Here is a 19,950-nt window from a genome sequence, read left to right as displayed (position 1 = left end):
TTGTAGAGTAAAAAATTACCATCCCATGGTTAAGGAATCTGAAGGGCAAAGCATAACTCAGCCTGTGCCACCAACCTGCTGTGTGACCTAGGGAAATCCCTCTCCCTCTCTGTGCCTCAGTTTCTCCATCTTTGTCCAATGGGTATGGTACACCAAGCCACCGTGTGTACTAGACTGGAAATAAGTGACCATGGCAGGAGCTGATCCTATGCCAGACTCTGCTTGCCACAGGGCACCCTATGTAGTGGGCACTGCAGGCCTCCCTGCTCACAAAGGGGAAACCAACTCAGGGAGGTGAGCCGAAGATCACTGGTGACAGAGTGGCCAGCCAAGACTTGAACTTGGACCTGGTGGCCCAGGGCACTACCCAGGCTACAGCAGTCTCCTGTCTGTCGCTGTCAGGCTGTCTCCCGGGCACCGGGGTTTAGAATATCCTGAGCTGCGCATAGCCCTGTCCCCTTGCCATCCCCGCCTGTGGGCCAGACCCCCTGACAGTGGATGCCAGGTCCCCAGTGGCCCTCAGCCCAATGGGCTACATTCCCAGAGCCTGTGGCTTGTTCCCCAGACCTTCCAGGCCCCTTGGGCTTGCAGCTGCCCCTGCCCTGCTGCAGAGCGAGGAGGCGGCCCTCAGGGGCTGGGATCTGACTGGGGAGGCCCCAGCCCCCGCCCCCTGCAGAGAGGGTGGGAGGGTGGGGCTGTGGGAGTTTCAGTGGTTTAAAAATACACAGAGGAAGCAGCCAGAGGGCGAGAGAAAGGGGAAGGGGTGGTGGGGGAGGCACCCCAGCTGCCCTGGCTCCGTGCAGCTCGCCAAGATGACGGAGGGACCCAAGAAGACCAGCAAGAAGTTCAGTGAGTGCGGCTGTCCTCTGTCCTCTGACCGTCCGCCCCGGCCTCCCTCCGCCCCGGCCTCCCTCACATCTGCCCTGCAGCACGGCCTCCTTCTGTTTCCTCTGTGTCCATCTGTCTGCCTCCAGAGGGATGCCACGCCGCTCCCGCCAGCTCCGGTGCAGGCTCCCTCTGTCGCTCTAGCTAGTTTGGTGCCCATCTCTGCTCCCTTCTTTCTCTCGGTCTCTGTGTCCCCCTATCCCGACTCTCAGTCCCTGCTCTGCTCATCTCTGGCTCTCTCTGACCTCCCTGCCCCGGGCTTGGCTTCTCACTGGCTCTCACTGGGAGTTACTGGGCTTGGAGGGGCAGGTGGGGGTGCCATGGGACACTGTCCCATGTCCCACCAGCCAGGAGGCTGGGAGCTACTAGAATCAGGCTGGGAGGGGTACAGCCACCATTGCTCTGTCTCTTACCCTAGGTGGATGGCCTTCAGGTCCAGCAGACCTCTCCTGTCCCCTGTCTCCTTTGACCTGACAGCAGCAGGGGAGGGGAGGGACGGTGTGGCTGCATTTCACAGATGGAAACTCTGAGGCCAGAGACTGACTGGGACCTCACTGGCTATCCAGCAAGGCTCAGCCCAGTCCTGGACTCAGGCCTCAGTTTCCCTCCCTGCCTCCACTACCATCCCTCCAGATCCCTATGCCCAGTGGCAAAGCCAGTGGCGCAGCCTCAGTGGCACAGCAGAGCTGTCTGGTGGGCTGAGACCAGGTGGGGTGGGCAAGGCTGGAAAGAAAGCCCCGGAGCTTTCACACCCAAAGTGCAGAGCCTTGGGCCTTGCTGTGTGACTGTGGGCAAGTCCGTTCCCCTCTCTGGGCCTCAGTTTCCATCATTGTCAAATGGGGGCATCCTACCCATTTTCCAGTGTGGGTGTGAGAATCTGAAGCATGGAGGATGCCTAGAAAGCGGAAAATGCCAGCATTTTTCCTTTTTGCTCATCTGGAGGCCTTAAGGAAGTCAAGTGGTGGCTGTGAGGAGGGACAGTCCCACAGCCCAGGGAGGAAAGAGCGGCCTCACATGCTTGTGTACCCCTGCGGAAATGGGGAGATGGTATCACCCAAGCACTGTCGCCAGAGTCAGGAACATGGGCTCAGCCGACAGGAAGGAGAAAACCACAGACAAGGGGACCCTCACGCTGGTGACCGCCCCCTCTTCCCTTCAACCTCACCCCATGAGCACAGACTGGCTTGGACACTCCCTTCCCTGATCTAACACACACGCACACACACACACATACACACACACTCACACACACACAAATACAGAATTCACTGTCATTGTGTGACCCATAGAAGGTAGATACTATAATTCCTATTTTTCTGATGTGAAGGAAGGGGATCAGAGAGAACAAGTGATTGCCTAAGGTCACACAGCCAGAATATGAAACGGCAGAGATTCAAGTCCAGGGCTCTGACTCCAAGCTGCCGTGGTCTCCCACTTCTGGGAGTGTAAGAATGATGAGAGGGGGTGTCAATGAAGCCCCCAACTCTTTGGGACCCTCTCTGGGTACTTTTATTGTTATTATGTTCCTGTTGGCATTGCCATTAATTTCCCTTTCCTTCCCTTCTTTCTTGCCAGAGTTCTTCAAGTTCAAGGGCTTTGGGAGTCTCTCCAACCTCCCTCGGTCCTTCACTTTGAGACGGTCTTCAACCCCCATCAGTGCCCAGTCCCACTTGGAGTCTGACACCTTTGAAGCCACCCAGGATGACATGGTGACAGTTCCCAAGAGCCCTCCAGCTTATGCCCGCTCCAGTGACATGTATAGCCACATGGGCACCATGCCTCGCCCTGGCATCAAGAGGACTCGGAACCAAAAGATTGTGCAGAAGGCCCAGGAGGTGGGTCCTCAGCCCCACCTGGTACCTCGAGATCTGCCTGACTTGCCAGGCTTGGAAGCACCCAAGGAGGTGATAGGGGGTGCTGATGCCCCCCTGGAGGGCACCTCGACAGTGGGATCTGACCTTTCAGCAGTGGAGGAAGACGCTACAAGAAAGCCTGAGGACCTGATGGCAGACATAGAAGAGGAGAGAGCTCCCAGGGATGTGCACCCAGAAGGGTAGGTACCCACCGGGGCAGGGGAGAGTGGACTTGCAGGGATGGTGTCTCCAGCCTCCTACCAATATGCCTCCCTGCACAAACATCTGTGCTAAAAAGAAAAACTGCACATTAACCAAGTGTTTAGTATAGACCCAGCACTGTGCTGAACCCTTCACCTGTGATTCTCAAAAGAAAACTCACCAGGAGATACTGTTACTGTTTACACATGACAGATGAGGAAACTGAGATTCAGGAAGCAGAAGTCATATGCCGTGGTCAGGCTGCACATCTCTCAAGTTGCAAAACTAGGATGTGAACTTGACTCCAAAGCCCTTGATAGCCTCCAGCAGGGAGGGCACAAGATCCTGTTGCTGGATCCTTGCCCTGGACCCCTCGCATGAATCACTCAGATCTGCTAGATGATGACATTTCTCCACTGGGTCTAGAAAACCATTTGTCAACTTAACTTGGTTATAGGGAAGCTGAGTTCATGCAAAAACGGAAATAGCAATAATATGATAATAGCTCCTATTTCAAAAGCATTTATCACACTGAAAACTCTGTATTCTATTATTAGCCCCATGTACAGATTGGGAAAGTGAGACTCAGCCAAGGTCCATGGAGCTGGGATTTGCCTGCCTCCAGGGGCTGCATGCTCCTCCACCTCATTGTACCCAGCACCTTCAAAACACCAGGGCCTTGCGCTTCAGACCCCTGGAGATCCCTGACTCCAGCCAAAGGAGTCGCTAGCTTTTCAGTCTTTTCCCAAGTCACACCAATGAGCTGTGCTTGTCGGAAATAAAGAGAAAAAAAGCCAGCTGGCCAACTCCAGGGCTGGGTCCAGGACCTTTTTTTTTTTTTTTTTTTTTTTTTGATGGCTTTTCCCAGGGACACTAAGCGCAGTCTTTGTGTGCTGAGCTGTCATTGAGTCCAGACCCCCATTCAGTAGGAGCAGGACCTTGTAAAACTGAGTGAATCCATGTCTGCCTGTTAGGCTGCCTGACTTTGGAAAGTCTGTTCCCCTGAGCCTCGCTTTATCATCTGATCCATGGCACAACGATAGCACCCACCTTGTAGGGTTGTGGTGAGGACTCAAAACTAACACCTGAAAAAATCTTAACACAGTTCCTGGCTCACTGCAAACACTCCCTAAGTGGGAATGCTATTTACAATTAATAAAACTAATGCCTTTCCACTAACCCTGGCTGCCTCCTAAACTCGGCTCCATTCAGGGGTGGAAGAGAATGACTGTATCAGGGAAGAAGGCAGGATAGGTCCCGGGGCGTTCTCCGGCACCCCCCAGTCTGAGACTCCGCCGGGAGCCTCGCCCCTCGCACCCGGGACGCTGAATGGTTCGCGGGAGCCGGGTGGGGCGGGGCGAGGCGGGGCGGAGGGCGTGTCCATGGGCGTGGCTTTTCCAGACTGCGAGGCGATCAGCGGGGGAGGCGGGCCTTGGAGAGGGCGTGCTCCGGGAGGCGTGGCCTTCCCGGCCCTGGACCTTGACGGACGGGCACGGGGAGGAGCAAGGGAGCAGAGGGGCGGGGCCAATGGGGAGGCGTTATCCCTGGAGTGGGAAAGAGCAGAGGAGGGGCGTGACGGGGGCGGGATCTGTAGGTCAGGCCCCGCCCCCAAAGTCCCGCTTTCGGCTCCTGAGTTCGGCGGCCTGTGAAAGGAGGGAGCCGCCGGACTGAGGGGGTGCCCGGGCTCTAGGCTGCGACCGTGGACAAACATGACCGCAGTGGGCAGAAGGTGCCCCGCGCTGGGGCCCCGAAGGTGAGTGACCGAGCTGGGTTCGGGGAGGACCAGCGGGGGACCGGAGTGGTCTGAGGGGGAGATCCGCGTTCCGGAGGCGGCAGACAAACCGGCTGTGGGTTTAGCATCTAGAATTTTTCTAAGCCAGCTTCCTTTGGGTGTGACTCTGTCCCCTGCCCTGCCTCCTTGCCGGCCGAGCATCCACCCGTCTTGTCCCCACGACAGTCCCAGCAGAGAGAGACTCTTGTCATCCCCACTTAGTAGATGAGGACACAAAGCTTTGCTTGTCAGCTTCTCAGCTGGTGGGAGTCAGCACCAGGTTTGAGCACACCTCTGGGCCCGTGCCCCTAACCACTGGGAACGTTCCCCTGGCCCAGCCAGAGCTCCGACAAGGGTCTTGAGAAACCGAGAGCGCCAAGTCCCAGGCCAGCCCACACCTCTCTCCCCTGTGGGCAGAGGCTGGCTGATCTTGGAGGTGCCTCTGGCATCAGGCCTGGAGTTGACCAAAGAAGTGGAGAGACTTTGTCCCCCATCTCCCAAAGTGTCCTGGGGTAGGGGTTGGCAGGCCAGATTGAGCTCCTTCCTGGTGCTCTGGGACTTAGTGTCCCACCTGCCCACCAGGGATGGTTGGAGTATTTCTCTAAGAGTCCCCAAACCTTAGCCTTGTGCCAGGGAGCCGGGAGAGCAGCCTTCCCTGTGGGTCCTTGGATTGCCCTGCCCTAGGCCTCCCGCTCCCCAGTAGCCCACATGGACCTGAGATGGTCTCTGAGGGTCCACACAGCATGAGGAGGAGGGCATTTGAGAATTGGCAGTGAGCAAGATGGGGTGCCTCTTCCTGGACCTCCCAGGGAGTCATTCCAGTGGCTGCTCCTTGAGTTGGGGAGACTATCCCTCCCCCACCCCCTGGGAGGCAGGGTGCACCTGGGGCTGGAGGAAGGAAGGGGAAGAGGTGAGGCAGCAGGAGTTTCCTGGTGCCCTGTTCCCTGCTGAGATCATGAGGGATGTGGAGGAAGAGGGGAGGAGGGGCCCTCAGCTCCCCGCAGCCCAGCGGCCTTCCCAGAGAGCCTGGCACCCTTCTTCAGCCCCTGCTACAACAGAGGAAGCGAGGCCTGGAGAGGGGAAGGGGTCCCCAATTGCCTCTACCAGAGGGGGGCAAGGGGCGATGCAAAGAATTGCCAGGCCAGGGTCCTACCAGAGTTGATCACCATCCTGCTTACAAGGGGCGAGCACCCAAGGGGTCCCTGAAAGTGGATACTTCTATTGCTCCATCTTGCAGGTGAGGAGATTGAGGCTTAGAGAGCAGAAAGGATTCTTCTGGAGTCGCAGCTTGAACACAGGAGCCTAGATTTGCTCCCAGGCCTGACCCCCTGCTAAGCCCACAAGCTTAATGGCTCAGCCACATTTTCACTCCTGCAAGTAAAACTCTCCGAGCCTTTTCTTTTTCTTTTTTTAAAATATTTTTAGTTGTAGATGGACACAATACCTTTACTTTATTTATTTTTATGTGGTGCTGAGGATGGAACCTAGTGCCTCAACTGTGCTAGGCGAGAGTGCTCTACCGCTGAGCTCCAGCCCAGTCCTCTCCAAGCTTCTTCTACCATTATTTCAAATGACTTTCCACAATGCCCTGGAAAGGCGCCCAGAGTCACCTTACAAATGATGACACCAAAGAGGTTAATAACATGCTGGAGATCATTCCCTCAGTGCAGTTGGCATTTCGTTCATCTTAATATTTACTGCGTACATTTTAGTATTTACTATGCCCCAGACTTGTCCTAGCTCTGGAGAGACAGCAGTGAGCACAGCAGACAGAACCCACCCTCATTGGGTCCTCATTCCAGGGTGGGGAGACAGATGGTAAAGTAGGTAGATGAGGTATAAGGGCAACTAGAGGAGAAAAGAGCTACCAGGAAAATTTAAAATCAGGTAAAGAAATTAGTCTTGGGGGAAGTAACTGGTGGTGGCTATATAGGAAGGTTGGTCAGGAAAAAAAAGTCTCAGTGAGAAAGTGATGCTTGAACAAAGGAGATGAGGGACCCGCATGTGCAAAAGTCCTGAGGTGGAAGCCTACTTGAGGAACAGCAGAGACCAGAATGGCTGGAGCAGAGCAGATGGGACAGATGGGGAGGTGGGAAGAGAGATCAGAGGAAATGGGTTTAAATAATGTAGGGCCTGGGAGGCCCCAGCAAGGACCTAGCTTTGCCTCAGCATGATGGACACTGTCTGGCCTTGATCAGGGGAAGGCCCCATTGTGTTTAGTGTGTTTGTTTATTGTTGTTGTTGTGGGTGGGTGTGTGTGTGTTGCTAGGCAAGTGCTCTACCACTGAGCCACGCCCCCAGCCCCTGGCTCCTGTTTGAAGAGGACCTCTCTCTCCCCACAGGCATCTGATTGCAGTCCTGCCTGTCTTGTACTTCACCCAAATGTCCTTTGATTCCCACCCCCAAGACCCAGGTCCCCAACCTCCACTCTCAAGGGGGCTGTTTGGAAAGAAATTGAAACTGGGACAAGGTGGCACCCTGAAGGAGAGTGGAGCACCTCGCATTGCCCCTTGCCCCCCTCTGGTGCCAGGCACGAAGAACGGGCTGGGACCCGCCCCTCCCCATTTCCTTTCGGAATGTTGATCCTGGTCCAAGAATTCCCAACTCTCCCCAGAGTCCCGCGACCCTCTCAGCCCTGCAGAGTGACGTCAGCTGCCGGGCATCTGGTAGCGATTACCCACCGGGGGAGGGGTCCTGCTGGCCCAGCCTGTGCAGCCTCCTTGGGCTCCAGGCGGCTGGTCCTTGTCTTCTGAAGGGCCCCAGCTGCTCCTGGCTCTCATTTCCTGTGGAACTTTCTCACAGTCCCCGAGACCCCCGGACGCCTTGGTCTGTGGGAACTGGGCCTGCTTGGAAGGATGGGCTGTTCCCCCCACAGCTCCACCACCCCCAGCTGCAGCCACATCCCAAACCTCAGGGGACCTTGTTCACAGGCTGCTGGGCCTGTGTGGGGTGACTGGGGAGGAGGGGGTCAGAATCTCGGCAGCTCAGACACCAAGGGGCTGTCTGTATCCAACCGAGCAAATCCCTTTCCTCTCTGAGCCTCAGCTTCCCCGTCTGTAAACTGGGCCCAAGAGCAGCACCTGCTCCTCAGGATTGAGGCCTGTAATGGCAGGGAGAGTGCCAATGGGATCTGCTGCTATAGAAGGGGAAACTGAGGCCAGGGAGGGGACTTGCTGGGGTCACAGTATCACCCCCAGCTGAAGGCCTTCTCGAGAGCCCCAGGGGACCTCCCGCCCACTCCCCCCACCGCCTCTTCCTGACATGGGTTCTGGGCTCCAGTGTGGCCCCCTCCTCCCTGCTTCTCCCCGTTTCCACCCGGGGCAGCTCCCAGTTTCTCGGGGAGCCCACCTGCTAGGGCACAGCACGGAGCTCCAGCCTGGGGCTGGCAGGTGCTAGTCTGAGCAGCCATGTCCCCAGGGCCAGCCTCCGGCTTCAGTGTTCTTTCTCTGTTGGAAGGTGGGGCTTCGAGAGCACGGAGTTGGCGGGCAGTCCCCTCTGAGTCTCGCAGCTCAGGGCGCAGCACCACCAGGGAATCAAAGCTCTTGGAGAACGGCCCTCCCTGCCCGGTGCGCAGGGCTGGGCTAACAGGTCCTTCCAGCAGGGTGCAAGGCCCTGTGGCCGGTGTCCCAAGCAATGGGGCTTTCCACCTGCTCTCTTTGTCCATGGCCCCTCAGCACCAAGGTGCTGTTGCTTGTCTGCCACAGTGAGTGAGGGCCAGAGGGAAGGACACTACAGTCCCCCAGGACTGGCACAGGAGGGCCCCAGGTGGACTAGGGAGGCCTGCGCCCTCCGTCTCCTGTGAGCCTGAGGGAGATGGTTACCGTGTGCCCACTCCTCAGATGAGGGGGTTGGGCTCCAGCTACAGGAGACAGGGACAAGGGGTGGGCAGAAGGGGGAAGACTCCGCCGTGGGGTGTGGCCAGGCCCGAGGTGCCAGGGACACCCGGATGAGGCCACCACTTGGAGGGCCAGGATGGAGCTGGAGGCCAGTGTCTCCCGCCCCTTCCCCTCCAGGGTCCCTGCAGGCCCGGGATGGAGGTCCTGAAGGTGAAGTTCAGATTTACACATGCACTGGGAACTAAAGGATAATGGGCTCTAATTACTGCTCATTAATGCAATTAATTAAGCTAATGTATGCAATAAGTGGTATCAGTTATCAGAAGGAATCAGTTAATACAGGCAGTTAAAGGGGCTGGTTATTTAAATAATTAATGCCGCTGATTAATGGGCCAGTTTCAGCTCAGTTGTCACTATTATTTAATTGATTTCACCACTAAGATCAGAAGGGAAGCATCTTTTAAGTCATATAATAAGAAATTAATTAATTAGTTATTGAAGTAGAGTTTTTACAAATGGATGTTTTGATATCTGGATTTTGTCACTGTGGTGAGAGGGACAGGATTCTAGATATCCCCAAGCAAACTGAGGTCTGAAGGCTAAATAGGAATCACCCTGGTCATAAGGGACAGAAGATGGCCCAGGCAGAGGCAACTTCATGTGCAAAGGCCCTGAGGCCGCAGGGGGATGGAACTCTTTGGAGAAGTTTGAGGAGCCCAGAATGCAAGGAAGGATAAGGGCAGAGAGGAGGGATACCTGCAGAGGCCAAGCCAGGAGGACTAGAGATACAGAGGGCTGTAGTGACATTCATTCACTTAGGAAAGTATCCTGTGGCTCCGTGGTAGAGCACTGGCCTGGGTGCCATCCCCAGCACCAAAAAAAAGGAAAGAAAAAATTGGATATCTGCTAAAAAAGTGGGGTTCCCCCACTCTTCTAGGAGAGAAGCCGACCCCTGCCTAGTGCCTAGTGGAGTGGGTGTGGCCATGGTGGAACAGTTGATGGGGGAGCTGAAATGCACAGGAGCCCGTGAAGGCCAAGGAAATGGCAGAATTAAGCAGGGGTGCAGGCTGGACTTTAGGAGGGTCCTATTTTCTGGTGACATGGCCAGGCAGGAAAGCGTCACCGAGGAGGGGACTTTTTAGCAAGACCCTAAAAAGAAGACCTGAAGGTGGGCGGAAGGCTGGGAGGTTCTATAAGGAAAAGTGTTCTAGCAGAGGGAACAGAAAGTGCAAAGCCTCTGAGGGGTGGGCGAGGGTGGGGGCGGAGCTCAGCGAGAAGCTGGGCTTGAACTTGGGCTTGGGGGAGGGGCAGCGGCAAGTGTGAGCTGACACCACCCCCTAGTCCTGGGGGTTGAGCCCAGGGGTACCACTGAGTCGCATCCCCAGCCATTTTTTATTTTGGAGCAGGCTCTTGCTAAATCGCCCAGGCTGGCCTGGGAGTTTGTCATCCTCCTGTCTTAGCCTCCCAAGTTGCTGGGATCATAGGATGGCATTTTAACAGGACGCTGTGGTGGGACAGTCCCAGGGCCCCAGAGGGAGGCGGGAGGTCAGTGGTGCTGGTGCAGGCCAGGGATGGTGGTAGACGGTCAGTGGACATGGTCACGTCGTGTCTTGGGGATCCTGGAGTGTGGCCGAGTGGCAGGGTGAGGTGAGCGGGCTGCAGTGGGACCTCGGAACTCCGTCTCCCAACCTGGGACTTCTCCTTGGCCCCCCTCACGGGCTCCACCCAGGCCGATCCCTGGGGGGCACCCATCCCCAAGGCCCTGCTTCAGCTCCAGAGCTCGAGGGGAAGTGGACAGGAAACCGGAGGAAGCGCCGGGTCGATCCCAGTGTCCCGGCCAATTTGTTCCCGCAGCGGGAGGATTTCCGGGCCTGAATGGCCGGAAGCATTGGGATGGGACACCTCACCCGGGAAGAGTGGGTGGAGGGTGTGGGAGGTCCCTGCTTCACCTCACTCCCACTGCAGCTGGACAGACAGAAGCCTACAGCTTGAGGGACAATGGTTAGCTGTCAGGAAGGACTTTTGAGGAGGGAAAGTTAGTAATATGGAAGCCCAGAATGCCAAGACAGGGAATAGGGGCTCAAAGGGAAGCCCTAGTCTCAGAGCTGGAGGGATCCTGGGATTTTCTTAGCTCAGCTCTCTCTTGTCTGGAACATCAGACATTCCCATGGTCCCGCCCTCCCTCCACACCATGCAGATGAAGGAGGAGACCCTTCCTGGCCAGAGAAGCAGGGCCCAGCCTGATGGGAAGATTGACCGTCCTGGCGGGCGGGGGCTGTCGTCCGCTGCTCCTGCATTAATTTAAGCAACACCTTCTCATCTCCTACTGTATGCCAGGCATCATGTTGGGGACTCGGGCTCAACGGCAAATGGGACAAAATCAACACAACCCATAATTTCCAGTCAACAAATAAATGCACAGAGGTCATTTCAGGCAGGGGTTGAAAAAATTAAGGAAGGTAAAGCAGGGTAGAGGCCAAGTGAAGGGCAAGGGGCTCTTCCAGGGGGGATGGTTGGGGACGGGTACTCTGAGAAGGTGACTTTAAGTGAAACCCTGAGTAAAGTGGGGGCAGTGGGAGCCACATGAAGATCTGGAGGAAGAGCACTCTAAACAGAGCATTTGAGCAGGTGCAAAGTCCCTGTGGCAGGAATGAGTTACCAAGGAGGTCAATGCAGCTGGGGCAGAATGAGAGGCAGAACGAGGGACAGAATGATGGAGGGAGACATGTTGGAGGGGTGGCAAGAGAGGCAGTGGGGTACCACCAGACCCCACAGGGCCTTGTAGAGTGGCAACAGCTGACCCAGTTCATGCCTATTTACCTATAATAAAGGCAGCCCCCTCCTGTCCCAGGGAGAGAGAAGTTCCAACCTGAATAACGAATTATGTGTTCAGGGAAGGGAGGGTCAATTTTGTTCTTCAAGAGAGAGGGCTGGGTGTGGCTTAGTGGCAGAGCACTTGCCCAGGACGCAGGAAGCCCTGGGTTCCATCCCCAGCACCACTAAATAAGTGAATTCAAGGAAGTTTCGCTGGGCACGCCTCCTCGCACCTGTGAGGAGGGGCCGAGGCAGGAGGATGGCTGGAGCCCTGGAGTTGAAGGCCACCTTGGCAGTGTAGCGAGAGACCCCAACTTGGAGAGAGCGAGCGAGCGAGCTGGGAGCCCCCAAGGGTCGGGTGGTTTGTGAGACCCAGGCCTGCTTTGGTGCCCACTGGCCATGGATCAGAAGCTGCCCGGGACTATGACAGCTGACCTATGTCCTAAGTGGACACAGGGGGCCAGCAGGAGGGCCGCCCACAGCTCCAAGGGAGAGCCCAGGATGGCCAGGGCGGCAGAGGGGCGGGGAGGACACACCCAGAGAAGCGGCGGGATCCATTAGGAAGGGAGGCCGCTGGTGCCTGGTGGTTGGGCGCGGCGGGCGAGGCCCAGATGGCCAGCGGAAAGACTAACTGACATCACCGAGACAGGCCGGTGGCAGCCGAGGCCCAGGACCCACAGGGACAGCAGCGCTGCCTGTAGGTGAAACTGGGAGATGCCCTAGATGGCAGCGGGAGCCCAGGAGGAAGGGGGCCTGTGGCTGTGGAAGGGGCAGCCCGGGTGCCCGGGGCATGGTCAAGGCCAGGACCAGGGCCGTCCTCACAGGAGGGATATCTGGAAATAGCCCCTGCAGCTCCTCCAGGCCCGCGGTGCCCTCTGAAGGTGGAGGGACTCCCTGCACCTGCCGTCCCGTCCCCAGCAGTGGCTCCGCATTGTGCCAGACCACCACTCAGGGGTCGTTGTGCACTGGGGCCCTCCAGTGTGCAGAGTCAGGGGTACTGGGTGGCAGTGGGGTGTCAGGAGGAGGCAGGGAGCGGGGAAGAAAACCAGGACAGTGAGGTGTCCAGAGCCAGGTGAGGACAGCGACTCAGGAAGTCACCCAAACTCTGCTAAGAAGGTGGCAGGCATTATTCCCTGAGTCCCTGGTCAAGTCCATTAGGTGAGGGCTGTCATTACTACTGATTTATGGATTGGAAACCAGGCTCAGCGAGGCTGAGGGTCTTATTCTGGGCTGCACAGCGGGAGGGTGGAGGAGCAGCCAGGGACGTGGGTTTCATCAAGTGCCATCAGCTGCAGGGCCTGCTGCCTTCAGGATGCACCCCTGGGCCCCTGAGGACCATGTGCTGGCCCGGGCAGGTGGGCAGAGGCTGGTGACTGGGGGCCAAGCTGGGCTGGGGGCACTCACCGCTCTGCTCTCTTTCCAGGGCCGCTGCAGAGCTGGAGACTGGTGGGGACTACGTGAAGGTAGGAGGACCTGAGCGGGGTGGTCAGGGGACCCTGGAGGGCTCAGAGCTGGTTCCACCAGGGTGGCCCTGCGAGGAGCCAGACCACCCGGCCTGTTTCCAGGAGGAGGAGCGTCAGGGAGACGCAGTGCTTGGGTGTGGGTCCCCTATCGGCAGCTTCTTCCTGGGTCGCCATGGTTCTCTGCTGGCCCCTGACGCAGCGTCCAGATGTTGTGACCACTAGACCCAGCCTGCCTGCCAGATGGACAGGGCCCCGCGGGTGTCTCGTGCACCCTGATGACACCCAGTCTTTGAGCATCTGCCGTGTGCCCGTTCTGGGAGGGGCAGCGGGAGGGACAACTGGGACCTTCATCACAGACAGTGGGCACTGCTCACATCCATCAAGAGCTTCGTTTGTCCTGGGCACTCGGGAATGTTGAAAATGCTGTTTTGAAATAATGATGATAGCGATAGTGATGCTAAACAGTATTTGAGCCGGACTTGGTGGCACACACCTGTAATCCCAGGACTTGAGGGGCTAAGGCAGGAGGATCACAAGTTTGAGGACAGCCTCAGCAATTTACCCTGTCTCAAAATAAAAAAATAAAAAAGGCTGGGGATGTGGTTTAGTGGTAAAGCACCCCTGGGATAAATCCCTGGGTACCAAAATAACATTTGAGGGTCTACTGTGTGCAGGCCCTATGCTGCTCTGGGCACCAGGGGAGAGGCGTTCTTTCCTGGTCGAAGTCCTTGAGGTCTCCCCTCCTCAGAGGGCAGGGAAGGCCTTCATGCACCCTCTGCAGCTGGGAAACAGAGTAGTACGGTGACTTGCCCACAGTCACACAGTTGGTACAGGATGGAGGTGGGATTGCACCCAACTTGATGCGTAGACAACACAATGTCCTTGACCCTCCACTACACAGCACTCACCCCAGACAGGCCCCAGGCTGAGTCCTGAGCATACTGCCAGGGCGAGGAGGAGCTCCAGGCCCTGCCTTCACAGGCTCCCCATCCAGGTGCGGACAGGACAGAAGGACAGTGGTTTGGGCTTGTGCTTTGCAATCCACCAGATCCAAGTTTTCATCCCAGATCTGCCACGTTGGCTGTGCACGTCACCGTCTGGGCCTCAGTGTTGGCTCATGAGAAATGGGGTAACAGTGGTGTCTCCAACCTGCTGTTGGTGTGGGCCCAAGGAGCCCATGCCCACAGGTGGGGACCTGAGCCCAGGGCAGGGCACGCATCACCCTGAGCAGATGCTGGTGGAGAAGGAAGGGCTCCGGCTGTGCCTCCACCACCTGCAGCTCCCGTAGGAAGCAAGGAGTCTGCTCCAAGGGAGGGATGACTTTCAACCGTGGGGGAGCTAGGGGGGCAGGAAGACTTTCTGGGGGAGGAACATGAAGCCAGGCCCCTGCAGCTGCACAGGGGCCTGAACGGAAGGCTAGAGAGAGAGATGGGCCCAGAAGGGCAGGCGAGGTCTGAGGCCAGTGGGGTGAGCCAGGATGCCCGCCCGCCTCCTCTTCCAGTTGTTTATACCTCAGGGGAGGGGCCATGGGAGGACCAAAGCCCACAGTGGGACACACAGAGGACATGTTCAGCTCCCACAAGTTCCAGCTGCCTGGCAAGGCAGTGAGATCCCTGTGAGCATTGTTAGCTCTATGCATTTTTCCTTTAGTTTGTGGAGTTTAAAGTGTAGATTTTTTTTAAAAAATTATAAATGAAATGACACCTGTTCATGGAATTGATTGAACAATCCCCCAGAAGCTAAAGTCAAAGGGAGGTTGGTTTTATTTTCCAAGCCTCCTTTGAGGGTTGGGAGCAATAGTCTCCCAACTCTATTCCTTGCCCAAGGCCCTCATCTTGGGTGCATCAGCTTTCAGAAATTTCACCAAAGTTCCCAAACCTTGGCCTGAATCCTTTGATTCTAATGTGAGGATTCAAAAATTTCAAGGCTGTAAAGTTCTGTGCTCCATGCTCAGAGTTTCAGGTGTATTTTCAGAAAATAAACTACCAGGATCCCGAGAGGTGAACTCACTTGCCTGAGGTCACACAGCCTGTCTAAAAGATTTGGACACCAGGCCTGACTGATGCATCACCAAGGGCTCTCTTTTCATTAGAGAGACCATGATCCAAGGACAAAAAGTCTAGATTTAGAGGCACTAAGCTTGAAAAAGTAGCGTGCACTTACTGAGCACTTACTGTGTGCCTGACAATTTACCATGCATCGGCTCAGCCGTCACTTAAAAAGTTCTGTGAAGTCCGAACAGGCGCACGGGTATCAGCTGTTCGCCAGAGGCATTCTCCGCAGGAGCAGATTGGGGCTCCCAGAGAAGAGGTTGGGGGGTGGCGGCACCGAGAGTTAGAGGAGAAGCGAGTTGAACCCAGAGTGACCCTCTAACCCCTGAGCTTTCCTAGCTCTGTGCACCTCCAGAGTCGGTCTAGCCTCCTGCGATTCCAAATCAGAGCTGAGAAACCCTGCTCTCGAGACTTCCGAGGCCACAAAGGATTTGGTCAAACACATGCAGGGATTTTTCCAGCTCGCAATATGATTTCATTCAAAGTCCCTGCCCGCTCCCGGTCGCTCCTGGTCACGGAGAGGTGCAGCGAGATGGGTAGGAAGGAACCCCCCATCGCCGGCCCAGGAGTCCCCACTCCATCCCGCTGCCCGCCGTGACGTCCCCCTTGGCAGGTGCTGGCGCGGCTCCTCGCGCTGGGAGCGGCTGGGGCGCGCGGGACTGGAGCGCGGGGGGCGAGGGGCTGGGCGCGGGGGGCGGGAGGAGGGAGGAACAATGGCCCCCTCCCCTCCCCGCCGGCGGGAGGGTGGGGTCTCCCCGCCCCGCCTCCCCGCTCCTCCCCCGACTAGGCGATGAGGTAATCGCGCCGCCGAGAGGCACGCGCAGCCGGTGCCCAGCCCGGTCGGTCCTTGCGCCCCTGCCCCGCCGGCCGCCGCCCCCTGCACGGTCCGCGGCCCCGGCGCCCGGCCGCACCATGACCGAGCGGTGCAGCCTGTGGAGCGCCCTGTCCGCCGCCGCCTGCTGCTTCTACCGCGGCTCCTTCGTGCAGGTGCAGGTGAGGGGGCTGCTCGGCCCCTGCCAGCTACGGGGCTGGGACCCCCGGCTGCTCGGCCCGGCCGGGAGCCCAGAACCGCAGCCGGGCAAGTCGCAGCCGATGGGGGCGGCGGGCAGAGGGAGCGGGCGGGTCGCCCAGCCTCACCTCCCGGCACCCAGACGCTCCACGGGGCGAGGGTCCAGCGACCGCTGGGAGACTCGGGGCTGCGGGGTGCGCGTCCGGTCCTGCCTCCCCCGCAGGAGCAGTAGCGCGGAGCTTGGGCACCGGCACCGGGAGGTGGGGTCCCCGGCGCTCTACGGGTCCTCCAGCCCTGTCGGTCCCCCTGCGGGTGACCCGGGCAACCTGGCTTCCTATTGTACCGGGGGCTCCGGGCTGGGGTCTGAAGGCTGCAGAGGGGCAGGAAGCTGGGGGATGCTGCGGGTGCCACGGCTGAGGCCAGAGCAGCCGCCACCTTCTTGCCTTGAGGTGGGTTCAGGCGTGCTCGGGGTGCGGGTCTCCCAGCCCAGCTGGCCGGGCAGCGCAGGACGCGCCGTGGCGGAGAGAGGGTTAAACGGAAGGGGGTGGAGGGGAGGACCCGGGCCCCGCCTCTCTGCGGAGCATCATCTGGGGATGGCTTTGCCTGAGGTTGGGACACCTAAGAGAGCTAGAGCGGGGTTGGTGGGCCCGGGCTGGTGGGAAGGGGTTAAGACCCTGACCGGGGGTCTCCGCGCTCCTGCCTCTCGGGCCCCCTGGGAGCAGCCGGGCGCGTCACCCCTGCGCTCCCCCAGGCTCACACACGCTCGGAGCCCGCCTGAATGACGGCCCCGCCGGCAGCGGAGCGCAGCATCCAGGCACTGGCCAATCAGGCGCGCGCAGGCGGGGAGGCGGTGAGATCATCTCTGGCCAATAGCAGTGCACCGAGCTCAGGGATGCTGCATTCGCACCCCAACCCCCCCCTCAACTCTTGGGAGCTGGGGAACCCCAGGTTGAGGGTGAGGAGAAGAATACAGGGACCCTAAGCTTCCCACTCTCGGGAGTGTAGGAGGACCAAGTTGATTCCCTCCCAAATTCTCTCTAGCCATTGATTAGGGCTGGAAAAGTCTCCCAGAGTCCTTTTAAAGACCAGACAGAGGCTTTGCAGGCACAGAGAGGGGAAGTGACTGGCTCAAGGTCACACAGTGGCAGAGTCTTGGGGCCAGGTCTTTAGCACATAGCCGCCTCCCCTCTTCACCCCATGCCTCTCTAGCTCCAGCCAAGGAACTGAGGGGAGTACCAAGTGCACACTCTGTCAAGGGGAAAGACCCTCGGAAGGCCGGGGAATGGTTCCCTTCTGCTCTGCATCTCCCCCTTTCCCTCCCAGGGTCTAGTATGGTGTGAGGAAAGACACCGGGGACCCCTAGGAACCCAGGACCCTTGAGGAAGTGTGGGGTAGATGAGAAGGCCCAATCTCACCTCGGCCTTGGGCCTCCCTGCCATTGTGGGGGGTACGGGTTTCCACTATGGACAGAGCATGTGCTGACCTTCCATCCTTAGGCCCCACCTTCCCCTTGCACCTGTACAAACCACTCGTTCCCACCTCTGTCCCCGGAGCCCTGCAGCTTCTCAAAGCCCAATTTCTCATGGGCCCACTGCCAAACTACTCCTGCCTTGGCCCTGCCCACCTCAAAGTGTCCCATCATCCTCCCAGGATCTCCACCTGGAGTTTGTTCCCACCCCAGCCTCTTTCCCACGCCCCATCCACAGCCCTCTCCCCACCACACACCCTGCCCTATGCCACTGCATAGGCTGAGCTCTGGGAGCAGACTGGCCCTGCCCCGGCCCTTCCTTCTGGGGCTCTGCTGTGGTCTGTGCATAGCCCCAGCTCCCCAGGTCAGCCTCGCTGCCCTCCACGACCGCCCTGCCACTCACAGCCCGTGGAAGCTTCTCTCCCTCTCGTGCCCACCTTCAGCTCCCGGCTCTGCCTGCAGGCGCTGACTGGCCGCCCCCTCCCACAGCTCCTGTCTGCCCCCTCCCTCCCCCTGCTTTACTCTGCCCCTCGGGCCTCTTCAGGCCCCTCATCTTGTCAGGGGAGGGGTCCCTGATTCTGCCCCCAACTTTTGGGCATCTCCAAACATTCAGAGAACCTGGGATTGTCAGTATCTGCATGGGCTCCCCCAGGGCAGAGGGCCATCCTGGTCATCTTGGGGCCTTAGCCCGGCACAGGACCAGAGTGCAGGATGAGTCACTGTTGAATGCGTGGGGTGGGAGGTTCTAGATAACTCTGGAGCTGGGATCATGCCGTCCAGGGAGCAGCGTGGGCCAGGGAAAGCCAGCCAGTGAGGGAGCTGAGGGGTGGAGATGGGGCTGCCGCATGAGAATCTGAGATCTACTGAGGGGCTGAGGAGGCCAGAGGTGGACTGCAGGACTCTGGAGAGCAGGGTGTCCTGGGGAGACACTCACCTTTGCTGCCCTGTCTTACCTGTCCCCTGCTGGCCAGCTCTGGGATCTGTCTGTGCTGGAGCAGCCATCTTTGGGGCCTGGGGCTGAGGGATGGGAGAGGAGGGATGTCTCAGGTCCTCCTAGTGACTGGGACGCCTTTGTGCTAGCCACAGTGCTCTGTGGTGTGTCTCCGTTTATCCTGGCCATGGGGTGAAGCAGGTTCTGTCATTGTACCCATTTTACTGAAGAAAAAGTTGAGGCCCAGGTACCTCCATGGCACAGCCAGGGTTGGGCTGGGCTCTGTGGTGGGTGCACCTGATGGCAGGGCTCCCTTCCCCTGGGCTTTAGAGCTCCTGGGATTGGGTAATACCTAACCTCGGGTCACAGCAACCGGGAAGCCAGGAATCTCCCACTAGGGCAGGTGTGAGGGCAGGGCCTGGGCACTGGCTCCAGTATGCGGCCTTGGGCATCCCTGTTGGCCTGCAGTTTCCTCCCGGGCAAGGGCTGCTTGAGATTACAAGGGGGATGGGCCTCAGGGAATGCAAAGCGTGTTATGGGGTCCTCTGCCCCTGTTTGTAGCTGCCTTCCCCGCCTTCGTGCTGTATGGTTCTCCATCCCAGAATGGATCTGTTCCCCAGCTCTGCTTTTGTCCCCATGCCTTTGCCTGGGGACCTACGGCCTGACCTTCCAGATCCACCTGTAGGAACCTTCCCTCCCTTCCCTCCCCTTACCTCGGGAAGTGTGTGGTGCTCCTGGCGCACGAGGAGCCTTCCTGGTTGCCCTCTCCCCCAGGAAGGCGGCCCAGGCAGGCGCTCCTGGGCACCTCTCCGTGCGGGATCTCCCTTAGAAAAGCCCGGCCCTTTGCCGCTGTCCAGCACTGTGGTGCTGACTGCGCCTGCTCCTAGGCTGCTTTTGCCTCTTGCCTCTTGGCCTACGAGTTTCTTTTTTCTTTCTTTCTTCCTCCCCACCTGTTTTTTTTTTTTTTTTTAATTGGGGATTGAACCCAAGGGTGCTTAACCACTGAGCCACATCTGCAGACATTTCTATTTTTTTGAGACAGGGTCTCACTAAGTTGCTTAGCGCCTTGCTAAGTTGCTGAGGCTGGCCTCAAACTTGCGATCCTCCTGCTTCCGCCTCCTGAGCTGCTGAGATTACAGGCGTGCACCACCATGCCCAGCAAGCCGAGGGGCTTCTTGAGGACAGGGCTTGGATTTTTTAACCCCACCCCTGGCACTTGGCACAGGGCCTGGAATGTTGTGGGCATGGCTCTGTGGAATTAGTTGGGATTTCTTTGCTCCAGCTGGGATAGGGACCCATGTGTAAGGGCCCTTCTCACACCTAGGCCTTATTGTTCCCAGCATTCCTGGATAGAAGGAGTTCCCCTGGGCAGGGTGTGGTTGGGAGGAAGGGAAGAGGGGGCTTTGAATTGGATGCCAACTCCTGCCGTCTTCCATCTAGTTCTCCAAGGAAAAGTACATCCTGGACTCGTCACCAGAGAAACTGCACAAGGAGCTGGAGGAAGAACTCAAACTCAGCAGTACAGACCTCCGCAGCCACGCCTGGTACCATGGCCGCATCCCACGAGAGGTGAGAGAGCCCTGGGCTGCGGTATGAGCCCTGGGCTGGGGTATCCGCCCTGGATCCTTCCGCCAGTGCTCCGCGAGGCCAAAATCCAGCTCCGGCCAC

General features: G+C 58.2%; 1 protein-coding gene across 2 annotated transcripts in view; it reads left to right on the top strand.

Annotated features, from left to right (window-relative positions):
• The first annotated feature begins 751 nt into the window (after nucleotides 1-751).
• Nucleotides 752-19,950, top strand: part of Sh2d3c (SH2 domain containing 3C) — a 29,046-nt gene continuing 9,847 nt past the window's right edge. Inside the window, exons 1-4 of one of the 2 annotated variants that reach the window (XM_027943914.2) lie at nucleotides 752-849; nucleotides 2,461-2,938; nucleotides 12,784-12,823; nucleotides 19,723-19,851. In XM_027943914.2, the coding sequence (XP_027799715.2) occupies nucleotides 813-849; nucleotides 2,461-2,938; nucleotides 12,784-12,823; nucleotides 19,723-19,851 (684 nt within the window). In that variant the 5' untranslated portion in view covers nucleotides 752-812. Of the gene's footprint in view, nucleotides 850-2,460; nucleotides 2,939-4,574; nucleotides 4,693-12,783; nucleotides 12,824-19,722; nucleotides 19,852-19,950 lie in introns of those variants that run through there. The other variant, XM_071600987.1, reaches the window with a different exon arrangement.

Source organism: Marmota flaviventris, chromosome 13 (genome assembly GCF_047511675.1).
Source record: "Marmota flaviventris isolate mMarFla1 chromosome 13, mMarFla1.hap1, whole genome shotgun sequence".
Classification (NCBI taxonomy): Eukaryota; Metazoa; Chordata; class Mammalia; order Rodentia; family Sciuridae; genus Marmota; species Marmota flaviventris.
Note: the sequence above shows the minus strand (reverse complement) of the source record. Positions and strands in the feature narration are given on the sequence as shown.